The 24,007-nt window shown below is 34.1% G+C and overlaps 1 protein-coding gene across 1 annotated transcript; it reads left to right on the plus strand.

Annotated features, from left to right (window-relative positions):
- Positions 1-496: 496 nt before the first annotated feature.
- On the plus strand, positions 497-15,768 carry LOC119642674 (transforming growth factor-beta-induced protein ig-h3). The gene is made up of 8 exons (XM_038041905.1): positions 497-782; positions 889-1,017; positions 8,235-8,332; positions 8,417-8,567; positions 13,385-13,570; positions 13,632-13,908; positions 13,969-14,437; positions 14,503-15,768. The coding sequence occupies exons 2-8, from the start codon at positions 938-940 to the stop codon at positions 15,669-15,671; spliced, it is 2,430 nt and encodes an 809-aa protein (XP_037897833.1). The 5' UTR covers positions 497-782; positions 889-937; the 3' UTR covers positions 15,672-15,768.
- The last annotated feature ends 8,239 nt before the right edge of the window (positions 15,769-24,007 follow it).

Raw genomic sequence — 24,007 nt, forward strand, 5'->3', positions numbered from 1 at the left:
ATGCGCTATAACGTAAAACTATAAGATGATTTTACGTGTTTACAAACAATTGTATGGATTCTGTATAGATTGTCCACCTTCAAAACCCATTAAAACAGTGTTGCTTATTTAAACAAAGCAAGTTACATAGGCAGCTTTTCAACCACCAGATAATTTTACTGCAGCAAAGCAATATGTTGTAGCTATTGCAGCTTTGCCCGATGGATATGTCACATGTATGCATTGTGTTATACTCTTTAGTTAAGTGAACGTATCTTCTTTAATAATTTTCCTCTGGAAGACATGAAATACGAATATTCACATTAAAATTACTCTGTATATATGTAATAAACTTAACCAGAAAATGAGTCTAAAAGAACAGCAATTTTTGTTGTTGTCGCACAGCAGACGATACGAATAAAAATTAAAAAGAAAACACAAAAACCAATACAACAATGCATTATGCGAAGAGCACCATGCACCGCATATTATAAATACGGCACTGACAAGTTCTTTCTTTAGTCAGATTTAAAACGCGCAGTGAAGAAGAACGGACGCAAAAGATATAAATCGAAGCCCAAAAGTGTTTAAAGTATAAAATTGTCATTGTGAAGTTTTACAGTTAATCCCTTTATATAAACGCATAAACGCATGTGTGGTTAACTATTTATTGAAATTTGAAATACATGTAAAAAGAAAAAGACATAAACTCAACAATTTCGCGAAAGAGTAAATAACGAAACCAATAGAAATTGTTGTTATATTTCATAACGACCTTATTTTGTAAGAAATAGTAAAAAAAGGTAATTACAGTTGCACTTTGCAATTAATGAATGCATATGCTACGTATGTGTTTACTGACATTTATGTCTCCATCTTAATTTTATTTATTTATTTATATCGCAAAAGCCAAACGGAAGTACTAGAAATTTCGTTGAATTTTATTAACTAAGCAGTAATGGCTGCCAATGGGGTCATTTTATTGCTAACACTGACACTGTTTAGTGTCAGCTCGATAAACACCCAATACTACTCTGAGTAAGTATAAATGTTTATATTTCTAAAATTTAAGCAACCTTTTTCTTATAATTACTTGCTTGTATTGCTCTTTAATTATTTTTTATAAACTGCTTGTTAACTCAGTAACTATATAGAAAAAACAATATATGCAGGGTGGCCGAAAAAATGTACTCACTGCACCGATTAATGATCCATATGTTGCAAGTAAATGTCATTAGAACCGATTAAAAACGCAACCGTAATGTGCTGTGTGTGTCAGATACTCTTATTTGTATGCGAATTTGTCATCGGTGGGCATTTTGGTAGTGCGGATGCATGTTGGTGATTTATCTATTTATGCATTTAAATTTGATAAAAGTTTCTCTGCAGAGCAAAAATTCCTAGTTTATCTGTTCATTTCCGGGTATAACATTATTGTTAAATATATCGTGGATGTATATTCTCAAGCCATTCATTAAATAAATTTCTAGATATATACGTATGCTACTCGGAATGAATGTTTTCGCCATTGCGGTTTTTGTATTGGTTTCAATCCAACATTGTCGGTCAAAAGTGAAAACTGATTAACACACTTACAAACGCGACTTATGAACCTTTATGAATTTATTCTATTGTAATTTGTAGCGGCACCCTGTATGCTCCAATTATAAGCATGAGTGTTTAATATACATTGTGTCTAGATAGTACCGGGAGTAACAAAAGCGTAATCATCAAAACTTTTCCCTTTTTTATATTGATGGTTGCAAGAATGGAGACAACGTCCTTAGCAATTTTCCAACGATTGAAATCTTGCCACGAATTTATCATTGCTATAGCGAAGTATATCGTTTCCGTAATATATACTAAAAAGTATCCATTGTCTCCATGCAAAGACTCATTTTCCAAATATTGAAAAGTGCCCAAAACATCACATGACGTGATCCAAATTTAATAAACTTAATTTGCTTCCTAAAAAATTTTATTATTTTTTAGTGTCCATCTTAAAAAATATTAGAAATTAGACTTCCTCTCTATACAAGGGCACGGGTATATATTTCCTGAAAATACTTATTTGCGATGGTATCCGAAAAACATGGTTTAAGTGGTCCAAATAGAGTAAGGTCGGATGTGGGATGTTGGTCTATTTCAATTTCACTATAAAGTATTGAAAATTCGAGATTTTTATCATATAAGGATTCAGTTTTCGTAGAAACGGTGTGGCAAAAAATTGGCACAGGTCACACCAATTTTGAATGTCGAAATGCTATTACTCATCAGACAGATAGACAAGCTTAGATGGAAAATTATTCCGAACCGATCGGTATACTAAAAAGTGGGTCTATCTTGCGGGTGTTATATACGTCCGCACAAACTTACTATATCTTATATAGCAAGTGGCGTAGGATATAAAAATCACAAAATTTCCTCGAAAATATAGTACAAACAGAATTTTGAAGTAAATTAATTCATGTAGAGCAAAAATTGTATTTTAACGCAAACAAATCCCGGTACTTTTTTGGCATATTGGCATATGTACACCCTAAACGAATCTTGGATACACTTTGCATAAGATCTAAAACAGTTTATGTTAATTCTCATTTTTTAAAGCATTCTTTATAAGTATACACATGGTTCTACCATATGGATAAGCTATAGTTGCAGGACGTTATCAAGAAGATTTAACAAAACTAGCTAACATAACGGAACATACATTTCGGTTTTAATGTACAATGAGCTCACTTCTATGACTAGGACTCCGTTTGATATTGTAGCAGTATATGTCAGCAACACAGTACAGCCTAAAGATTTTCATTTGTTCAGACAAATTTTATATTATAATAAAGATATAAACAGTACGCGTTTACAAAAACACCCACAAAGAATAAATATTTTTCGACAGTGTTTCAATGTTTGTGACAATGTTTTAATTTCTAGTTCCTAGAGAATTATAAATTTAGTCGTCAAATCAAAGAATCTCTTCGAAGCTTACACAGATTACTTGCTTAATTTGTTTTCATTATGAACCTATATTTAAATTGAACTTGATAAAAAGCAGGTTTATGTTAGTATTCGTTATCAAAAACTCAAGTTGAATTTTGGATTTTTAATGCAGTAAAATCATTAATAATTAAACTCATACCATTTTTTTTAATTTTTTAAAAAGGTGAAATCTTAACATTTAAAGAAAAGACAAAATATATAAGAAATTTCTGGAGAAAAGAATGACTTCATCTAAAAGTTTTTTTTAAATTTATTTAATATTGTTAACTTTTAACAATACGTGATATTCAAACAAAAGATAGTATTATGGGTTACATATTGTAGCTTCTTTTGTGTAATTATCTTTTTTTTTTACTCAATTTGGTTTTATACATACTAACCTTTCAAGCTTTATATGGAGAATAACTCTCTATGAACGAATGATGTTTACTGCATATGTGCTTAGCCAAACTTCACAGATATATGGCTCTCAACTTTCTTTTCTTAAGTAACGAATAAAATGAAACGCAAAACTATACCAGGTAAGAAAGTCGCGTTCATTTTAAAACGAATCTTGGATACTCATCGTCAAGGATTCAACTCTATATAAACAGAAACAGATTTTAGATTTTTTATATAAAAAGATTTCAAATTTTTATATATGTTTTCCCGACTATTATATAATTGGTTTTACAGAAATTCAACCATTTTTGAGACTGTTTCCTTCATTTAAATTTTCTAGCTGGATTAATCCAATTTTTTGAATTTCCCTTGGCCCAATGCACCGTTATCACATTTGGATCATATCAACATTTTATGTTCTTTAAAGAAATTTGCCTACTACATCTTTACAGAAAGACGTAAGAAAATTACTACTTACTATCGGAATTTACAAAAATCGTTAACCTGGAGCGAAATTTATCCATTTAACTAGATCTCTAAAATGTGGTTTCGAATGCTGCAAACGAAACGATAGAAAAAGGTACCACTATAATAGCGTACGTAAAATGAAAGAAAGAAACATCAAAACAAACCTTATTTATTTTTTTCATTATCAGCTATCGGTGAAATTTTTTATATTGACTTAAAGTAATGCAAAATAATGCCAAATACATATGCATGAAAGCAAATCTGTAAAGTAATTTATTTTATCTCCGTGTGACTTTTGTTTGACCCTAATTGGAATAACAAGGAAGAAGTTTTATAATTTTTCATTTTGCTTTATACACGCTTAAAAGCATTAATTTACGAGAAGCTTATGTCAAATGTTATAAACTTTAGTGTATTCCTTCATGCTTATTGGAATCTTTTGTGAAGATTTATATTACCAGAAAATATCTTGCCAGCATTAGCAAGGCTCTTTCATGTAACGTGGCTCAAGATGCTAAAGCAAAGGTAAATTTTTTTAAATAGTCAGTCAGCATCTTCACGCCAAGTTTTGTTGAAGATCAGAGAGCTTGTTGAAAAAAAAAAAACGTAAAACAAAAAAACTAGTTGAGTTGTTTACCAACACTTAAGTAGGTTAAGCAACTAGCAAAGTATCGTCAGTTATTGTTAACCGTATTTTTTTATTTTTCGCTTATGTTAGCAATTTTTGGGAAGATTCGCGTTTGTTTTTTTTTTCACAGTAGAAAAAATGAAGGAATTTGCATAATAAACTTTGCAGAAACGTTCGATTTCCGCATTAACTAAGTAGAAGTTTTCGAAGCAAATCTCAGTGTTCGTCATCTCTGAATCCACAATGATTAGTTTAATTAGTTCGAAGCACTTTTATACTGGAATTATTTTGATATGGTATGAGCTGTATACACGGAAACATATTTCGGCGGGATTCTTCGAGCCATGTCCCTGCAACTTATATAGCCAAAATGTAAGAAATGCTTATGAAACGATTCAATTTGAATACACAAGTGGTTATACGCTTTAATATGATTTGAAATCGTTGAGTTTATTCGTTTTGATCACAAATGCAAAACGAATCAGGTAATCGGCCGAAAAATCTCACTCTAACATGTGAAAGTTTCAGTGCAAGTATTTTTACTAGTAAGTAAGAAGACTAAGCATGCTAATTTTTAAAGTCATTTTCGTTCATACATTGTCACATGGTATGTTTGCTGATGAGTTTCTAGTGAATATTTCTCTAAGATCTCAAACTATTTTTGCGAAATATTGTATTTTGAAATATTTACAACATTTCTTCGCTCTTTGATTAATTTTCTTTTTTCAACGATTATTTTTTAAGTGAAATGACACAATTTTTAAAGCAAATTTATGCGAATCATCTAAGAAAGAGTTTTATCTCTATATTGCGATTTCGTGCGGATTAAACAGTCCGAAACCCGATCCTTTTAGTAGTACATTTAGCAGTATTTTTACTGAGCTTTGAACCAGTTCTGTCATGAATTATAAGTTGCTCTTTTTCATCTATTACGGGCATTTTTCGGTAAAGGTCACATCTATATTTTAAGCCTGATCTGACTAATTATCGAAATTATTTTTGATTTAGAGATAAAATTGGAACAGTTTGTTCGAGGCAATCAGACTTAGTTCTGATTCATGGAACATTGCTGCTGTTTCACAAAATAATGATATCGACCCATCTACTAACGTGATAAAGAACTTAAAATAAAAATTTCCTTTGTTTAAAATTTAGCCGATAAGTTTTCACGCAGGACTTTTTGTAAGGCAATAGTATACTGCTGATTATATTTTTCCGGTCATTGTGTGCCTTTCTGAGTGTTACAAATGTTATGTAATAATATTGAAATATAAATAAAATCTCCCTGTTTATCAATTATGAAAGAGCAAAAGAAATTTCAAATGAGTATCCAAAACTTCAAACCAGACAAAATGTGCCTCTTCCTTCATTTGCATGTTCACTTATTTATCATAATCTGTATTTGGCACACTTTGGAACCAAAACCATTTTTTATTATTTATTTACGTCTTTACGTGCTGTTGAAGACACCTCTTTACTTCAAAATTGTTTTGTCGTGAGGAAGGTAGTATGCTTTAGCATATTAATGAGTTGTTTGCATTTCAAATGTATGGATAAATAAATGCTTCGTGTAACGTAACGATACAAAATAAAAGGAGAAAATAAAATAATATATATAGTGAACGACAAGGAAGTAAAGGAAATTTTGATAGCTACTCTTAGCTTCTATTTCTTCTTCTAGAAAATCCAACTCCTGCGTGAGTGTTCAAGAATAGATCCTCCCTCGACGTTGGGTGTGTGTTTATACTGAATGCCTTTGAAAAAGTAATTATTAGTACGCCAAATGAAAGCTTTCCAAATGCTGGATATGTGCTACATTTTGGCAAACTTGTTGACTAATACTAACAAATTAAATCGATGCATTCGCCAGTTATATTGCATGTAAATTGTATCAGTTGCTTTTAATAAAAGTTTTTCATAAATTGGCAGTAATTTCTGAGAAAGGCGAGCAATCGATAAATTCACGTACTTGTTCTTAGAATATCCTTGATAGTGGGTATAGAATTGTCATAACTGAAGGGAGTAATTTTAAATATAAAATTCTCCAATTGAAATGCTATACTGAATATTGAATATATCTCATATCCCAAAAAAAACACGTCGAATGACAAACACCCTCTAATTATTGCGTAAGACTGTCATTTTATAAATTTTCTAATGTGGATGCGTCATATTTTTTACGTTTTATTTAAATTTTCCAAAAATAAACAAATAATAAAAAAATATTAAATAAAATAAATTCTCAATCTAACTCAATGAATTACTTGACAATTCTCTATGAATATTAATTAGATGAGTATTGTTCAGGTGAGAGGCAGTAAACCAATTTTTAAGGTATTTTTCCTTAAAAAAAAATTCAAATCGTTTTTTTTTTGTTTTGTATAAATTAATGGAAGAATAAGGAGAATTTATAATCTGTGTTAAGAGTCTTGCGCATAATTTTCCTCTTGCAAACTAATCATGGCAATAGCAATCATTTAGCTTTATTTTGAGGACAGTTTATGAAACAATTGGAAGACATCCCTGAGATAAAGGAACGCATAAGCATTACACAGCCGAAGCAAATTATTGAAAACGAAATTTGGTGAAAAGTACTCTGAATGAAAGGTCAATAAAACCGAGATCAACCCTTCATTCAACGTGAATCAGCCAACCATACTTTCCATTTTTGGCCTACTTTCAAACCCTAATGTCTTGGGAAAGAACACCCTTTAAGACTTTAAAACACACCAAATTTCCAAAAAATGGTAAAAATAGCTGCCGAAAGAAAAGTTTGCATTTTTTTTGATCATATAAAAGGTATTTTCGTCCAGATCCACGGAATATAGGTGGGTATAGATTACATATTCTAGTTTGGCCGCACTAGAGTGTCAATCTTGTGTTTTTTGTGGCATATCTATTTTTCGCTGACATACCAAATTCCAAAAAATTGTTGAAAGAAGTTCCCGAAAGTTTTTTTGCTAATTTGACAGATATTTTTATATAGATTCATGAGGTGTCCACCAAAAAAATATTTTACGGTTTTTAATATGGACGGAGTAGTCTTCCAAATGCTACTACATCCTAGTTTTAAATATTTACCGAGCTGTGGTAAGGGATTTAAATTTATTTGTTATCTTCCCACCCTTCACATTCCATAGATTATTAGAGGATTTTTATTAATTTTAAACAAATTTATCTTAATACTCACTAATTTTTTAACGAAACATTTTTAGCGAATAGTTGGGCAATTAGTTCACGGAGTCTTATTTGTTCATAGAAACGACGTCCAATTTATCTGCATGTACGTATAGCTCACTACTCCTTACTAGTTACTACTGTTGCTCATTGAAAACTAAGGCAAACAATTAATATAAAATTTGAACTATTTTATATGTAAAGAAGTTTGTATCCAAGATTCATTCTACAAGCAGCTTTTCTGTGTTACCTTCTACATCTACACATTGGGTTAATTTTAAATTAAATTTATTTTAATTTTTTAGCTTGCTTTTCATGCCCATGTGCTTTTTAATTTACTTACCTTCAACAATTTGGCTTTTGCACGCTCTTCCAAATTTGTTTAATCTTTATCTTATAGTTTTATGGACCATGCTTTAATGTCACCTTTTCAACAACAACAATTACCACCCCCACAATCATATCCACCTATACTTACACGCTATTTTGCACGTACTGCTCCATATGCACTACAACCACAACTACAAGTACCACAACAACAACTACAACAACAATATTCATTAACATGGCCACAAAGATCTAATAATAATATTTTTAACAGCTATGAACCAGAAGCTGAGTTTGTACCACTGGAAGAACAGCAAAGACATCAGCAAAATAATCAACAGACTGGGCGTCATAACGAAGAAAAACCATTCGGTAATTGATTAGAATTGATTAAGTTAATTAAACAGAATTAAATAACTGGCCGAGTATAAATTCTTTTGCTCGTCTTTTACCAAGATGTTGAAGTGGTAAGCGGTGATATTAACGGTGGCAGCAGCCATTTGCCAGGTTTATTTTTCCATCAAGCGTTCCCCTTTTTGGGTAACAGTTTCTTCAATTCCTTTGGTGGCTTCGGAATTGGCACCCAACAAGAACCATGGTGGAAAGGGTAAGTATAAAACTTGAAAGTCCTTTATGATGAAAGTATTCGTTTGAAAATTCAGTATCCACCCATAACGTAAATTCTTCAAGATTACATGTTTTCTTGCCGAATTATTAAATAAATTTATCACGTATGTAAATCAAGTTTAGGTTTATATCGTAATTACTAGGTGTGAGGGAAAGTTTTGTTGTTTTTTTTTTTTTATAAAGAAAGCCATTTATTTTTCACTTTTTAAATAAAATTTAATCCAAAATTTCTTTGTTAGTTACAAATGTCTGGCAGCGTTTCAGCAGCTTATCTAATCCGCTTGAAAACAAACCCTCTGCTTGAGAGTACTCTTCCACTGCCATTTGGACACCCTTACGATTGGACAGTGGTGCCTCCTCTTTGTGAACTTATGTCTGTTTTCTAACCACATACTTATACTCTATCCACTTTTTATCTTCAGTATGGCACTCAAAGAGAATTTGGACACGAAAGTAAGCCTTCTAATGTGGTCCAAAGTAGCAGTCTGATGAATTCCAAGCTTGAAGCCCACTTCTGTGAAAGTTAACGTAGGATTTTTCCTGATCCTACTGCAGAATATTTCGTGATTGACATCTAAAGGCCTTGCTGATCTGGGTTCAGCTTGCAAAGAAAAATCATCCGAACGAAATTTCCCAAAGCACTGCATCCTCTCCAAACACGTCATACAAGTTTTTTTTTGCCTCCATCGCGGTATTCCCTTTTTGGAACTCACACATCAATCATATAATAATTTTACTGTGTAAACCGGTTTCAGCCGGATCAGGATTCTTGCTAAGAATTGACAGCGCATAAAAGCAAAAGTGTTCATCAGCGACGGAACTTTACCTCATATCTAATAAATACAACTATAATCAGGTTCTAATATTAGTTTGGGGAAAAAGAAATCCATTATTTTTATATGAACTTAAGGACTTTATTTAACATGCTTCGGATTGTCCGATTTGGGTCAAATATGCACCGTTTTGTTGTATGATTTGTTGCCATTTTAAAGGTAACTTCAAAATGCCTCTCTCATAGAAGTCCTGGTCTCTATTTGCAAAAAACTCTAGTAGTCGATTTTCACAATCCTCCCTAGATTCCAATTTTTTATCATTAAAGAAATTTTGCAATGCAAGAAAGAGATGATAATCGCTTGGTGCCAAGTCCGGACTGTATGGCGGATGCATTAAAACATCCCAACCAAGCTCCCGAAGTTTCTGGCGAGTCACTGTAGATGTGTGTGGCCTAGCGTTGTCCTGGTGGAACACGACACCTCTCCTGTTGGCCAATTCTTGCCGTTTCTGGTCAATCGCTATCTTCAAACGGTCCGGTTGTTGACAGTAGAGATGAGAATTTAGCGTTTGGCCATATGGAAGCAACTCATAATAAATAATCCCCTTCCAGTCCCACCAAATGCATAGCAAAACCTTCCTGGCCGTTTGAGGTGCTTCACCGCTCTCTGACCACGATCGTTTTCGCACAGGGTTATCGTATGTGATCCATTTCTCATCTCCAGTCACCATCCGTTTAAGAAATGGGTCTATCTCATTCCGTTTGGCCAAGGCTTCGCAGATGGAAATTCGATCCATCATGTTTTTTTCTGTTAATTGGTGTGGCACCCAAACATCGAGCTTCTTTTTGAATCCAGCTTTGTCTAAATGGTTTAAAACTGTTTTATGGTCGATTTTTAGCTCCTGGGCGATGTTACGACTGCTAACATGCCAGTCAACTTCGATCATTTCTCCGATTTTATCGACATTTTCGACGACCGGCCTACCTGTGGGAGGTGCATCTTTAACATCAAAAATTCCTGAACGGAATCTACGAAACCAAAATTGCACATAATTGGCTGTTACAGTATCGGAACCATAAACACCATTCACAATTTTAGCCGCCTGGCTTGCATTTTCGCGTTTGTCAAAGAAAAACTGTAAAATGAACCGAATTTTCTCTTTGTTCACTTCCATTTTTAACACGCTGTAACTCACAACTGAATGCACCAAACAAAAACAGCAAAAGACTTTTTTTTACTGCGAAATGTCACCTTTCCAACGAGCATAAATCTGAAATTGTTTGATCGATACTTTACGAGAAATCTATCAGTGCAGCCATCTACCGAAAAAATAATGGATTTCTTTTTCCCCTAATATTTAAATTAAATATGCAGCAATTTATATTTTTTTCTATATATAATGTACACGGTTTAACCGTAAAATCGAGAGCAGGTCTTCGATCATGCGCATATCTTAATGGCAGCATCTTTAACGTACTGATTGGAATAATTTTCAACATTCTGTCTTGTTTACCTTCCGAGTAATAACAAAAGTGAAAAAATAAAAATTTGATCACTTATAACTTGTGTAGGCGTGACTAATTTTTTCCAATTTTTGTTTTGGATACTGTAGGACTACTTAATGAATATAAATGAAAATTTTTATCGTTGCGCCCGGTATGGTAACGAGCAAAAAACAAAATAGTTTTTATTTCAGTGTCCTTCCATCAATTTTTTCCAATTTCAATACCAACCTGCATGCAGCTACAAATAGGAACTTCCAATGTTTCTACCACATTTGAAGAGAGCCTCATTTTAGCGACCAAGGGACACCACAGTTTACCACAGACGCAAATAAACGGGCAGACGGACTCTCTTAAATTGGTTTAAAATTTGATGCCGATGAAGAATGCATATACTGTACGGGATCTCTGAATCTCCCTTCTAGGCGTTGCAAACGTTTTGACAAAATAAATCTCTCATCCTTCCGTGATGGGTATAAAAAAATATGCATCAATACATTATTCAACATATTTTTAATTACACGCAGCAATACCATTTATTTATGAGTACCGAAGTTAGTGGAATATTTTTTTTTTACTTTGTTGAATGTTTTTAGAAAACTACTAGAGATAATAAATTTTTAGGAACATTCTACAACAACGGCAACGTAAAGCGCTCAACTTTTTTCCCATTTTATAATCATAGATTACAATTTTACGATTGATAGCATTTACGGTCAGTGGCTTTCGCGGGGAAACATGTTAATTTTTACTAGCTACACAAGTATCTACAAGCAGTATGCAAAAAATGTGATGAATAATGCAAAACACAACAACAACGGCAATACCATATATTATACAGCAAATAAATGTTAATAAATTGTGCGCACTTCCAGTTGATTGTTGGGATTCAACATTCGCTCATTGAAATGCCAGTTATTGTGTTTGTTTAAATTCACACTAATTGAAAATGAAGGAAATTATACAGTTTATCATATTTTATCATTTCTTCTTTTATTTATGGATGTAAAAATATGCAGGCATATAAGCATACGGTATTCATTTGTTGTAGTTACGCTTTCATCAAAACTAAATAATTTTTCTTTGCCTCCGTGAAAAGGACAAGAAGAGAAAATATGGATGTAAAAAGTAATAATGGTTAAGTCAGGAAAATGTCGATCGTTTCCTAGACTTGACATTGTTTTAATTACGACTTTACCGAAGCTTATTAATGTAGAAAGGTGACAATGCGTTTCCTTTCAGATGGAAACGCGTAATTACCGTGCCGAATAAATAATATACGATAATATGAAATGAACAAACAATTTTGATACACGTGTAGGAAATATGCTAACAATGCGCATCTTAATTTGCGAAAGATTACAAGACGATTTAGACAAGTCTCATATTTTAAGGCTTCCTTCTTGTATGGACAAAAAATGGAATTTTTATGCAATATTTGGGCAATTTTCAATGTTAATCTGTGTGCAAGAATTTCCATTGTTTCTGTCACGTTTGAAGTTGAAGTCGAACAGTTTCGCTTTTGTGGCTAGGTGAACGAACAGACATACTTAAATCAATGCAGATTTTGATTTTGAGCTGGAGCAGATACACTTTATTGATCTTCTCCTTCACATACTCTTTTACTTTCTGAACTTTTCCCTTTTTTCACGCGACACTTCCTTACACTAGCACCCTATCAATGCTTACGCTGCGAAATTCATCTTGTAATCTCTGCGCTCTAACATCTTGGAATCTTTTGAAGAAAAAGAAAATATCAGAACAATTTGCGGGAAGGACAATAGTTACGTGATGGAGATCATAACCTGCTTAATATGTACATATCTGTATACATTTGTAATCAAGTCATCTGTCAATTTTATTAATATCATGTTCATATTGAACCTTTTTTGCTTTACTTAACGATGAACAACTAACAACATCGGTTGTTGATTCGATAACTCACAGAAGACGTACAAGATACTTTGACGAGCTATAATATTTTGTGAGCGTGACTTATACTTCTTATTTTTGAACAGGAGTTATAGGATCAAACATAGGCTATGCATGAAAATTTTCGTGTTATAAGTTATATTTGTTATACCACATGAATAAGAAGCAAAAAAGACAATTTTCCAGGTTTTTAGGATAGAAACGTTCTCAGTTTACACTTTTCCGTTCGCAAAAAGAAATATATAGTTTTTAAATTTGAGAAGAACATTGGATATTTTTTTACGCAAGTTGGTATTGTAAATGGGCTAAATCGGCCCAAGAGCACATGTAATGATCAACATAAACTCGGAGTACCTCCGTTTTCTGGATTTTTGGTCACTACAAGTGTGAAAATTTCACTTTTTCGTTATGAATTTTATCTTTCTTATGATTAAGGCACTAGGTATAAATAAAAATTACCGTTACAGGTGAATATAATTTTCTTAGTTGGTCACCTTCGTTTAGTTCAACGATCCGCGTTCGCAATAATGTTTTTAACCCTTTTTTTTGCTCACTTAAACTAAAAGTTTACCTTTCGTTATTACTTTTAGCCCGAACGTATGCACTGAGAAAGAGGAAGATGAAAAGGTTATGGATGAAAATGATGGAAACGAAGAAACTGAAACTGCCGATGGCACTGACACTACTGTTCAAGTCAAACAGCCATACTTTGGACAGTTCCACTTCAGCATGAACTCCTGTGTAGAAAAGCCAAGCAAATATATATGCAAGCGAGTGTATGTGTCATCATCATATAATATACACGTAAAATAAATTAAATATGTTTTATTTGCTTAGCGTTAACAAGAACGGCCGGAAAAAAACCTTAACCATTACCAGACAATGCTGTCATGGTTACGGACGTCCACGGAATGCTGCTTATGCTACGCCATGTGATAAAATCGAGATAAAAGATGTAGAATCTACCGCAGCCGACGTAGGCGCCAAAGACTTTGTGATCAAAGCGAAAAATAGTGGACTAAATGACATGATAATGTCACGTAAAAACCTTACCATGTTTTTGCCTGTAGATGAAGCCTTCAGCAGCTATTCAGATTTATTGCAAAGTGAAAGTGTAATTAATCATGCATTGTTGATTAGTATTTTTGGAATTAAGTTAATTTGTTGCTTTTAGAATTTGGTGGAAAAGCAAAACGACGATGGTATGAAGAAATTATTCTTACGTCATGTTGTTGATGGTGAAGTTAGCATGGATGAAGTACGTAATGAACAACTATTTAAAACACAAGTCGGCGGGCAGAATATACGCATTAACAGCTATCAAGTGCCTTTATCACTCAGCCCCGAACCCTATCGTTATACGGCCAACTGTGTACCCATTTTAAAACACGATAAGTCAACCGAGCAAGGTATGATCCATACTTTGGATGGAATTATGAAACCTGTCAATAAGAATTTAATGGATATCATACGCGACCGTAGAGATATGTCAATTATGCGTACTGTACTTGAAAAGACTAAATTAAGCGATTTATTGGAAGGGGAAAAACCGTTGACCATCTTTGTACCCACTGATGATGCTTTTGACAAACTAGAATCACATTTACGACGTGTCTTAAAAGAAGGCAAGGGCTGTGCTTCAAGTAGGTTTCGTTTGAATAAAATCCAAAAATTGATGCTAACTGGTTTTTATTCCTTAACTGTGTAGATATACTTAAGAATCACATGCTTGATTTAACTTTCTGCTCAATTGCTTCAGTGCCTGGGGCAAAGACTACCGCTTACAACTTACTAGGTGAACCAATGCGGTTCAATCGATCTACGCATGGCGGTGAAATAGAACAACCTCAACCCATTGTAATTAACGGTGTAGCGAAGGTCGTAGAAACTGATATTATGGGAACAAATGGCGTTGTGCATGTTATAGATACTATTATGCCTACAGAGACCGCTTTGCCTTTATCTTCGCTTATGCAAGAAAAAAACGTCACTATATTCAGACGTTTGCTGGAAATTTCTGGGTTGGATAATGCTTTCGACGATATGGATAATTTAACAATGTTCGCTCCTACTGATAAAGCCTTGGAGAGCACCGAATGGTCGAAAATGTTGGAAGAGAATCCAGAACAGCTGATAAATAATAGGAATCTTAATGAATTTTTAAGTTATCACGTAACCAAGCCGATGACAAAGACATGCGACCTGAAAGAACAACTAATGCCAACAATAGGAGGAGGCAACGTACGTATCCACTTGTTTTCTACTCATTCACTGTTCACAAACGTTATGAATCGCGCTACCGCCAATTGTGCTCGTCTTGTGCATTTCGATGATGAAAGCTGTGGCTCGGTCTTGCATCAAGTAGATAAACCATTGATTCCTCCGAAAATGAATCTATTGGAGATGCTGCAAAATAATCCTAATTATAGCAAATTTTTGGAACTTGTTCAAGCAGCTAATCTTACCAATTTACTCGTTAATCCCGAGGAAGATTACACTCTTTTAGTGCCTAAAAACGATGTCTTCGAAGAACTGGACGAGAACGTCACTAAGGAGCCCACTGAATTGGAAAGTCTCATTAAAACTCATATTGTTAATGATGTGATTTGCTGCGCCGGTATTATTCCGACCAACTGGCCATTTGTGAGATCTATTGAATCACTGAATGGTCATCATTTACGCATTACCCGAGACCGTCGTCCCAAAATACAAAACGCTGGCATTACTAAGTGCGATGCTATGGCTACTAATGGGATAATACACGAAATGAACGATATCGTAGTCCCCTCTAGCCGACAATCGCAACAACCGCAAAGACCTCACCAACATTTCTCACACCATCCGCAAGAGGACATATTTAGTGATCTCTTCTTTTAAGCTAAATGAAAATCAGAAGAGCGGAGGAATTGGTTGCGCACACGAGAAGAAAATAAACATCATTCAATAAAAGTATATTTTCTATAAACAATATTTATTATATTAAAAGAGCAAAAAAACATTTCTTTTAAACTCCTACTTCGAATATAGCAACAATAAAGATAAAAAGAATCGATTAAACTTTTAATTTAATTTTAATACCTTCGCTGGCACTGCTTAAGTCTTTTTTGTCTGATATTGGAACCCAGCCAATCACAAGAACTGTATAGCTATACAGTCGCACTTATACCCAAAAGTTGGTTGGAGTGAGATTGTTAAATGTTACATATCGCAATTTTTTCAAAGGAACCCAAATAAAACGTTACGGTTAAATAGGCAATATGTGCCAAATGAAATTAAAGTAAATATTCACTTCAAGCCTTAAGATAAACTTAAATTTTATTCTAACGATCGATTCCGAATCATTTTCTAAATCAGCTTCAATATGTCTTTCCGTCTGACTGATCTCTGACAAAGTATTTTGGCACAATTTTTGAATCATTTTTACGAAGTGTTATCGATTGAAGTTTTGTGGCTCGAGTGTGAAAACGTTTCATATCAGATTGCTTTTACAGCCGCTGCCAAAAGAACGTCTTATTTTGAGTATTTATATTTTGAATATGAAAATCTTTAGACTTTTTAAAATTTCTCAATAAAAACCGCTGAGTAATATTATTTCAACTTATCACTTCACTTCTACATAACTTTTGTATAGTCGTCCCTACGAAAACTTTAGTTAAGTTGAATTTAATTTATTAATTAATATTAATAATTATTAACGAAAACTCAATTATACAATAATGCTCATTATTACAATTAAAAATTAATGTGCCAGTAAGACTATAGGGTTCGCATCGGCACATTTGGAAACAACAGAAAAGACAAAGATATAGACAACAAGGAAAAGCACAGACTTGATGTATAGCCTAAAATAAATCACCTAACAATTACTCAATCTCTTCCGTCAAAGATCTGGAAAACAAATTATAAGAAGAATGGAGCGAGATCCCTGCTTCCTACACAAGAAAAATTATACGAAATATATTAAAACGTTCAAATTGCGTTATTAAGCAAAAAAGAAACACCACCAAATATCAACATTTATTAATATGCCACCTATTTTGTTTATATCCTTCCTTATACGAAAAAAACTCAATATTAATAACGCTGTGTTTTTAAAGTTGTTGAAGGCATTTAATTTTGCGGTTCACTGGATGTTTTGTTTGTTATTTTTTTATATTTTAATATGTATTACGTAATTGCTTGTTCCATCTAATACTTTTGAACTAATGGTGCTAGTAGCAATCAAGTTCAGAATCTTTATTGGTTTTTGCTAGACTTGGGATGAGGCATGCAGATTCACCTCTATAAATATTTAAGAAATGGGCTACCAAAAAGAATAATATGGTTGTAATGCCGAGTTATTGCATCGCATTCACGGCTCGGTGGATAATAAAATTTTGGGTGAAACTAAAAAAATAAAATTCGAATATCAGAATATGTGGGTTTTTTCAACTAATGCAGATGCAAAAGGTATATTCTTCTCAAATAATTTATGTGCATGTGCAACCGCAGATCGCGCTATAATAATAAATTGTTTGGAGATTTTGTACAAGCTGTGCCAAAAGACCAACAATGAAGAATGAAACGAAGAGTGAATGTAAAAGTTAGTTCCGTTTTTATCAGAAACACAAATGTGAGATTTATATACATCGGAATTATTTTTATCTTGTTTGCTAAGCAGCTTACTTCAGGTTAGTAAATACTAAAAATATAAACGAAAGTAAAGACGTTCGTTACCGTTAACCATGAAAGAAGAACCATGAAAGGAGAACCAAAGGGTGTTGCTTAACCAAGGGGACTTGAACGAAAAATTTTGAAGGCGAAGATCAAGAGAAAAAAATGAACGGAAATGAAAAGGTTGCACTGAACAAATTGCAGAAGAGTGAAGAATGCGTTTATATAAACATGTAAATAAATATCTTGGCATTTGAGAGCGATTGAGCTTTTGAAGAAAAAGTACGTTTTTCATATTAAGGCAAGGTGGAGCATCGGAATCCAAAATGTTAAGCGAAAACTGAAATATTGTATTATATTTGATTTAATTGAAGACATATCTGACACACCTATTAACAGCACCCTGCATTTTACAGCTCGAAACGCAAGCTAATTTGACATATGCGTTTACATAATAAGGTATTTTTTTATATCTACCACTAAAGGATGGAGAGTATATTCATTTTGTTTCTGTTCGCAACACCCAAAAGGAAGCTTCGGAGACTCTAAAGTATACATATTCTTGATCAACATGAAATTCTGAATTGATTAAGCCATGCCTGCGAATTCTAGTGTAATTTACTTTTTAACGCCAATATAAAAAATCAATATCTTACTTTGACTTCAATAACTTAAATGTTAGTTTGTTAGTTTGAAAAAGTTCACTAAATCGAGATATATATAAAGCATCCGATAGATCGAACGCTTTAGATTGCCAGCAGCACTCTTCGATATTAACGGATCCATCCAATAAAATAGAAGACGTGAACTTAAACTGGTCTCGTCTCGGGCTTGGCAAATGAACTTCGTGGAAGTCAAAGTGGAAGTATGTATAACGACGGGCAACCAACCCGCTGTTTTCCCTATTTGCTGACATTATATCTAATGTCGCTCTCATTACCATAAGGTATTAAACGTTTAAGAAGAGTACGGTAAACACAAACTTACATACGAACGGTTTTTTTTTAATTTTATTTATTTGTTCTGTTAACTTCTTAATCGCATGAGGTACATTACAATTGCAAAGTATTTTTGGTGACAATTAAGAAGGATTGAAAAAGCGAGTCCGAATTTGGTGACAATTCCGAAAGAATTGAAAGAGCGAGTCTACTTGGCGCCAACGTGTTGCATTAAAAAAGCGACTCTGAATTTGGTGACAATTAATACAATATTCTACTATATTGAAAGTAGTAGGCTCAATATCTAATTTTCTTTCCTACGATAAAGATGATAGATGTGCTAGTGCTGAAAGTTTTCTATTTACTCTAAGAATTTATTTCGTAAATCTAAAAAAATATAATAATAATAATAATAATAAATTTCATTCTTTAAAATCATCCGAGGTCACTTTTATATTAATATTTTTAGATAACGCTTATTTTCTATTTATTCATGAAGAATGAAGCCAGATGTTACGCTAATCTAGACATAATAGCAAAAGCAAACACAGTGTATGATCGGGGAAAAACAAGAGAGCGTGAACGATATAAAATAAACACATCGAAAGACATCCTTCCGTTTTCTTAATCAATTCAAATGGATTGTTATTTTCACATAGATGCAAACGTCGAAACTAAAGCGTATTTAGATTTTTCTGTTTGACTTTATTTAAGAATAAAATAGCATAATAAGCTAAAAGATTAGTGTGCCAGTAATACGTCTGCGTGACGTGTTGTTGGCGCTCTCCTGGTCGATAAAATCAAGATATCGGCTTCAAATTTGGTAGAAGCATTGGAAATTTTTACGCGCAGTTACTGAAAACGGGCTAAATTAGTCAGAGAATAAACCCACTTAAACTGAACGCAAATCCATTCTTCTGTACCAAACTTTGTGTTTTTCTGCTCATTACTCAACAAGTTATAAAAGATAGAAACCTGAAATATAAAACGTTTGCTTGACGAAGAACTATTGTTTATGTGCAAAAATGTAAAAAATCGGCCATGACTGCACAAAATTATAAGTGATTAAGTTTTCTCCTTTTTTCACTTTTTTGAGGTTTTATGCTTATTAATGATAAAATAAACAAAACAGAATGTTTAAAATTATTGTGTATGTTCCTCAAATGAAGATATATTATCTGCTTCTATACAAAAATATGGGAGACACCACGACGTGGCGGATTGATTTTTCGATCGAAAAGGATATCAAATGAAAGCAGTTGGAGAGTAGAAGACGACGAGATAAGTGTATTAATTGTAAATTAATTGCGGTGGACGTCACGATCTAGTAGATTAGTTTTTCTTAGCAATAACTTTTAGCGCAGTAAAAAGTGAAAGATAAAACTTATCCCATTAGCTTTTCTATGGCGCTAAAGATTTCAATGATGGTGGGTACACAGGATTCGGAATGGAACTTTCTTACTTTTTTTTTTTATTACATGTTTAATTTATGTTTATTTATTTATTTAATCTTTCCAAAAATCTTTCCAAAAGAAATAATTAGAGTTACCGACTATTCCTCACAGATTTGAGGACTTTCTTGCATAAGATGCCTTTATTTCTTAAATTAAGTTGAGATTTTGAACGAATTAACTAATAGGTTCCTAGAATTTAAGTGAAATTGTTGATGTTTAGTCTTTATGTGACTTTTCCATATACTTTTCTTTATGTGTTTTCCATATACTTTGAGAAGAAAGTGAGTGAATTCAAAGTAAAAGAAATATTTTTCCTTTACGCTTTGATTCATTTGATTTTTGCAAACAAAAATTTTGAGCTCTGATATAAATCTCTCTTTTTTATTTTTTTTTGTTTTCTCTCTTTTTCTCTGTTATTTTTTTGCTGTTTGGAGTTTGTGTTGCTATTGATCTCTCGTTACAGTGTCAACCTAACAGAGAAGTTTTGCACAAATTGGTTGATAAATTTTTATGTTCAGGATTTTTTTAGTGATTTGTGTGTCTGCTCTTCCTAATCCACAACTGTCTTTTTGATAGGACATGGAGTGTTTATATACACCTTGTCGGGCGAAATCAGGCCCGGATTCTGATAGATTCGTTTCTTGTTGGCTCTGCGAGCGCTTTGGTCATGCAAAGTGTGCAGGTATTCTCGGCCGTGCTGCTGACGCAGTCGCTGATCCGTCTAAAGGCTTAAGATGGTCATGTCCTGACTGTAGGCAGCGGGACATTGACTTTTGTAAACTTTGCACGGAGACCCGTTATGGTTTCACGGAATTGAGTAGAAATCTCGGCTCCTTGTGGGAAAAGTTTGAGCTCATTAAGTCTAGGTTTGATGAGTGTCGCTTTATTGGACACTCATCCTCTACTCGTAGCGTAGCGTGTGGGACGTCACCTCTGGCTGTCTCCAAATCTAATTCGTCGGTACAAGTTACCGCTCCCTCTAACTCTAAAATGAACAGTAATGTTTCCGATATTGCTGAGCCGGTTGGTAGCAAAACAGTTACAAACAAACCGCCATTCACTCTAATCAAGCGCCATCGCCTAAAAGTAATGAAGAGAAAAATAAATCATCCTCTCCTCCTGGCTGTTCGCGTGTGAATGCTGGTCACCAGACTGGGCAAGTCTCACAAGCTGCCGGTACAAGGGCGATAACCCCATCTATATTTTCCCCAACTCGAAACTCTCCTACCGTGAACCCCCCTCCTGTTCCAAATAATGACATTTGCCTGACGGCAGTTCCTCCCAGAAAAGCAATATTTGTGTCAAGACTGGCACCTGAAACATCGGTGGATAACATAAAAGGTTATCTAGCGACGAAATCCCATCAGTCAACTTAAAGCGTGTTAGCATCTTCAAAATGACTCCTTCTCAAGTTAGGGCAATCTCCTCTTTTAAAATATTAGTTCCGACTGAAAACAGTGATATGTTGTTAAAGAAATCACTGTGGCCAGTAGGATCCTTAAATAAGGAATTTATCTCTCGAGATCGTCCCCGTAATACCAAGGCAATAGTCTTGTCGCCTTCAAAAAACTAATTGTTTCTTTAGGCCCTCTATCTCTCATTTATCAAAATGTTAGGCGCCTAAATTCGAAAATTCGTTCCACTTTTCTAAATTCAGTGAGCACGGAGTTTTTCTGTTTGGCCTTTACTGAAACTTGGCTAAAACCCGATCTTCATTCGTCGGAACTTTTTCATAATTCTTTCCAAGTGTTTAGAAATGATCGAGTGAATCGCATTGGTGGTGGTGTATTAATTGCCATATCTGCGTCAATCCCGTCCAATTTAATTGAATTTCCCACTTCTCCTGACGTTGAATTTATCGCTATTCGTGCGAATATGCCTGATAAACATCTATTTATAACCTGCTCCTATATTCCTCCAAATTCCGATGTCTCCATATACAGGAAACACGCTTTCCTCATTTGTGAAGTGGCCAAGCGGTCTAGACCCACTGATTTGGTCGTTGCATTGGGTGACTTCAATTTGCCTGAAGTCACTTGGTGTAGCACTGATAATTCTGGCTGTTTGGTTCCTACTTCAACGTCTGATAGGGCTGTTGTGTTATTTAGTGAATTGTTTGATGATAATTTGGGTCAATATAATCGTACCCCTAATTGTAATGGTAGGCTGCTTGATCTCTGCTTTGCCAATTTTCCCGAGATTTACGTAAATCATTGTCCACCTTTTAGTTTCCTTATCATCCATCAATATGCATTTCCTTTCATCATATTAATGATGGTTTGTTGAAATGCCTTAATGTGCCAAATCAAACTTTTTTAAATAATTATTATGATTTTCATAAAATCAATATTGTATTACTAAAACATCGTCTTTCAGATCTGACGCTTGATTTCTCAACCGGTAGTATTGATAGCTTATTGCCATCGTTCTACAATACATTAAATCTAACTATTGCTGCATCTGTTCCGATCAAGCACTGTCGACCTCGAAGCAAGTGTCCCCCATGGTTTAATAAGACAATTAAATATCACAAGAATAGAAAAAACTCGCTATTCAAAAAATATTCGAAAAGTGGCTCTGCGCTCGACTATGTCGCTTACTCGGTGGCGAGGCATAGATTTAACTCCCTCAACCACCATTATTACTGCAGATACCTTCAGTTCATTAAATCCTCTCTGTTTGCTAATCCTAAATTCTTCTTTAAATTTGTTAACTCTAAAAGAAAAATTTCCACATATCCCTCTCATGTTTCTTTTAATGGCTCTGATTCCTCGGATGATTTTGATATCTCAAATCTATTTGCTGAGTATTTCCGACGAAACTTTTCGATTGCTAATTTCGATTTATCAGCAAACTACCCATATCCTATAACTAACTCGGTTTCAATACCTAACTTGGTTATTTCGGAAGATGACGTTTTTAAAGGGTTGAGTTCTCTAAAATACAGTTGTTCGCCTAGACCTGATGGAATTCCATCATGTGTACTTAAATCTTGCTCTGTCGAGTTATGTGGTGTGATCTCAAAGATTTTTAACATGTCCTTGTATTTAGGTGTTTTCCCTTCATGTTGGAAGAGTAGTTTCCTTATTCCTATCCACAAGAGTGGAAGTAGACAATTTGTTGAGAACTAGAGAAGCATAGCCAAGTTGAGTGTCTTGCCCAAGTTGTTCGAGCGTATTGTGACTCAGCATTTGGCCTTTGCCATTAATTCGCATATTTCTCCGCACCAGCACGGCTTTCGTAAAGGGCGATCTACAGTCACCAACTTGTTAGAGTTTACCTGTCATGTTTTCAGGGCTTTTTCTAGCGGCTCTCGCACAGATGTTATTTACACTGATTTAAGCAAAGCATTTGATATGGTTAACCATAGACTACTTATCTTTAAACTCCAAGCCTCTGGTTTCTCACCCTACTTAGTGAAATGGATAAGCTCTTATCTGCACAATAGATCCTTCAGGGTTTTGTTTAACTCCATCACCTCGGATGAATTCCCCGTTACGTCTGGCGTACCTCAAGGAAGTCACTTAGGTCCTACTTTATTTAGTTTATACATTAACGATCTCCCATCGGTGGTTAATTCGAGCCAGATCTTAATGTATGCTGATGATGTGAAACTGTTTTCTTCCTTCTCTGTTGAATCGCAATCACATCAGCTTCAAGGTGATTTGAATAATTTGGTTGCATGGTGCTCTTTGAATCTTCTGAAACTAAATCTGAGTAAATGTAAGAAGCTTTCATTCTCAAGAAGAAAGTCATTCATTACTCAGTATTTCATAGATTCGCATAAGGTGAAGGACGTCGATTCGATTACAGATTTAGGCGTTCTATTTGACCATAGGTTACGTTTTAACTTGCATATTGAGCTCTCGATTAGCAAAGTTAGGTCCGCGCTTGGTTTTATAAAAAGGTGGTTCAAAGAGCTTGATGATCCCTACATTACGAAAAGGCTGTACATGTGTTTGGTTAGACCCATACTCGAGTATGCCTCAGTTGTGTGGTCTCCTTCATATAGGTGCTACGTAGATTCAATTGAATCTGTTCAAAAGCAATACTTGCTGTTTGCCCTTAGAAATTTGGGTTGGAATCCGATTGCCTTTCTTCCTCCGTATGAAAATAGGTTGCATCTGCTGTCCCTACCGTCTCTTGAGAAACGTAGATTTGTTCTTGG

This window comes from Glossina fuscipes, unplaced genomic scaffold, assembly GCF_014805625.2.
Source record: "Glossina fuscipes isolate IAEA_lab_2018 unplaced genomic scaffold, Yale_Gfus_2 241, whole genome shotgun sequence".
In the NCBI taxonomy this organism is placed as follows: Eukaryota; Metazoa; Arthropoda; class Insecta; order Diptera; family Glossinidae; genus Glossina; species Glossina fuscipes.

Excerpts from the sequence above, each read along its gene's own strand:
- LOC119642674 (XM_038041905.1), top strand. The coding sequence starts at position 938 with ATGGCTGCCAATGGGGTCATTTTATTGCTAACACTGACACTGTTTAGT. Across the intron at positions 8,333-8,416 it reads TAACGAAGAAAAACCATTCG|ATGTTGAAGTGGTAAGCGGT; the intron begins GTAATTGATTAG and ends TCTTTTACCAAG. Across the intron at positions 14,438-14,502 it reads AGGCAAGGGCTGTGCTTCAA|ATATACTTAAGAATCACATG; the intron begins GTAGGTTTCGTT and ends TTAACTGTGTAG.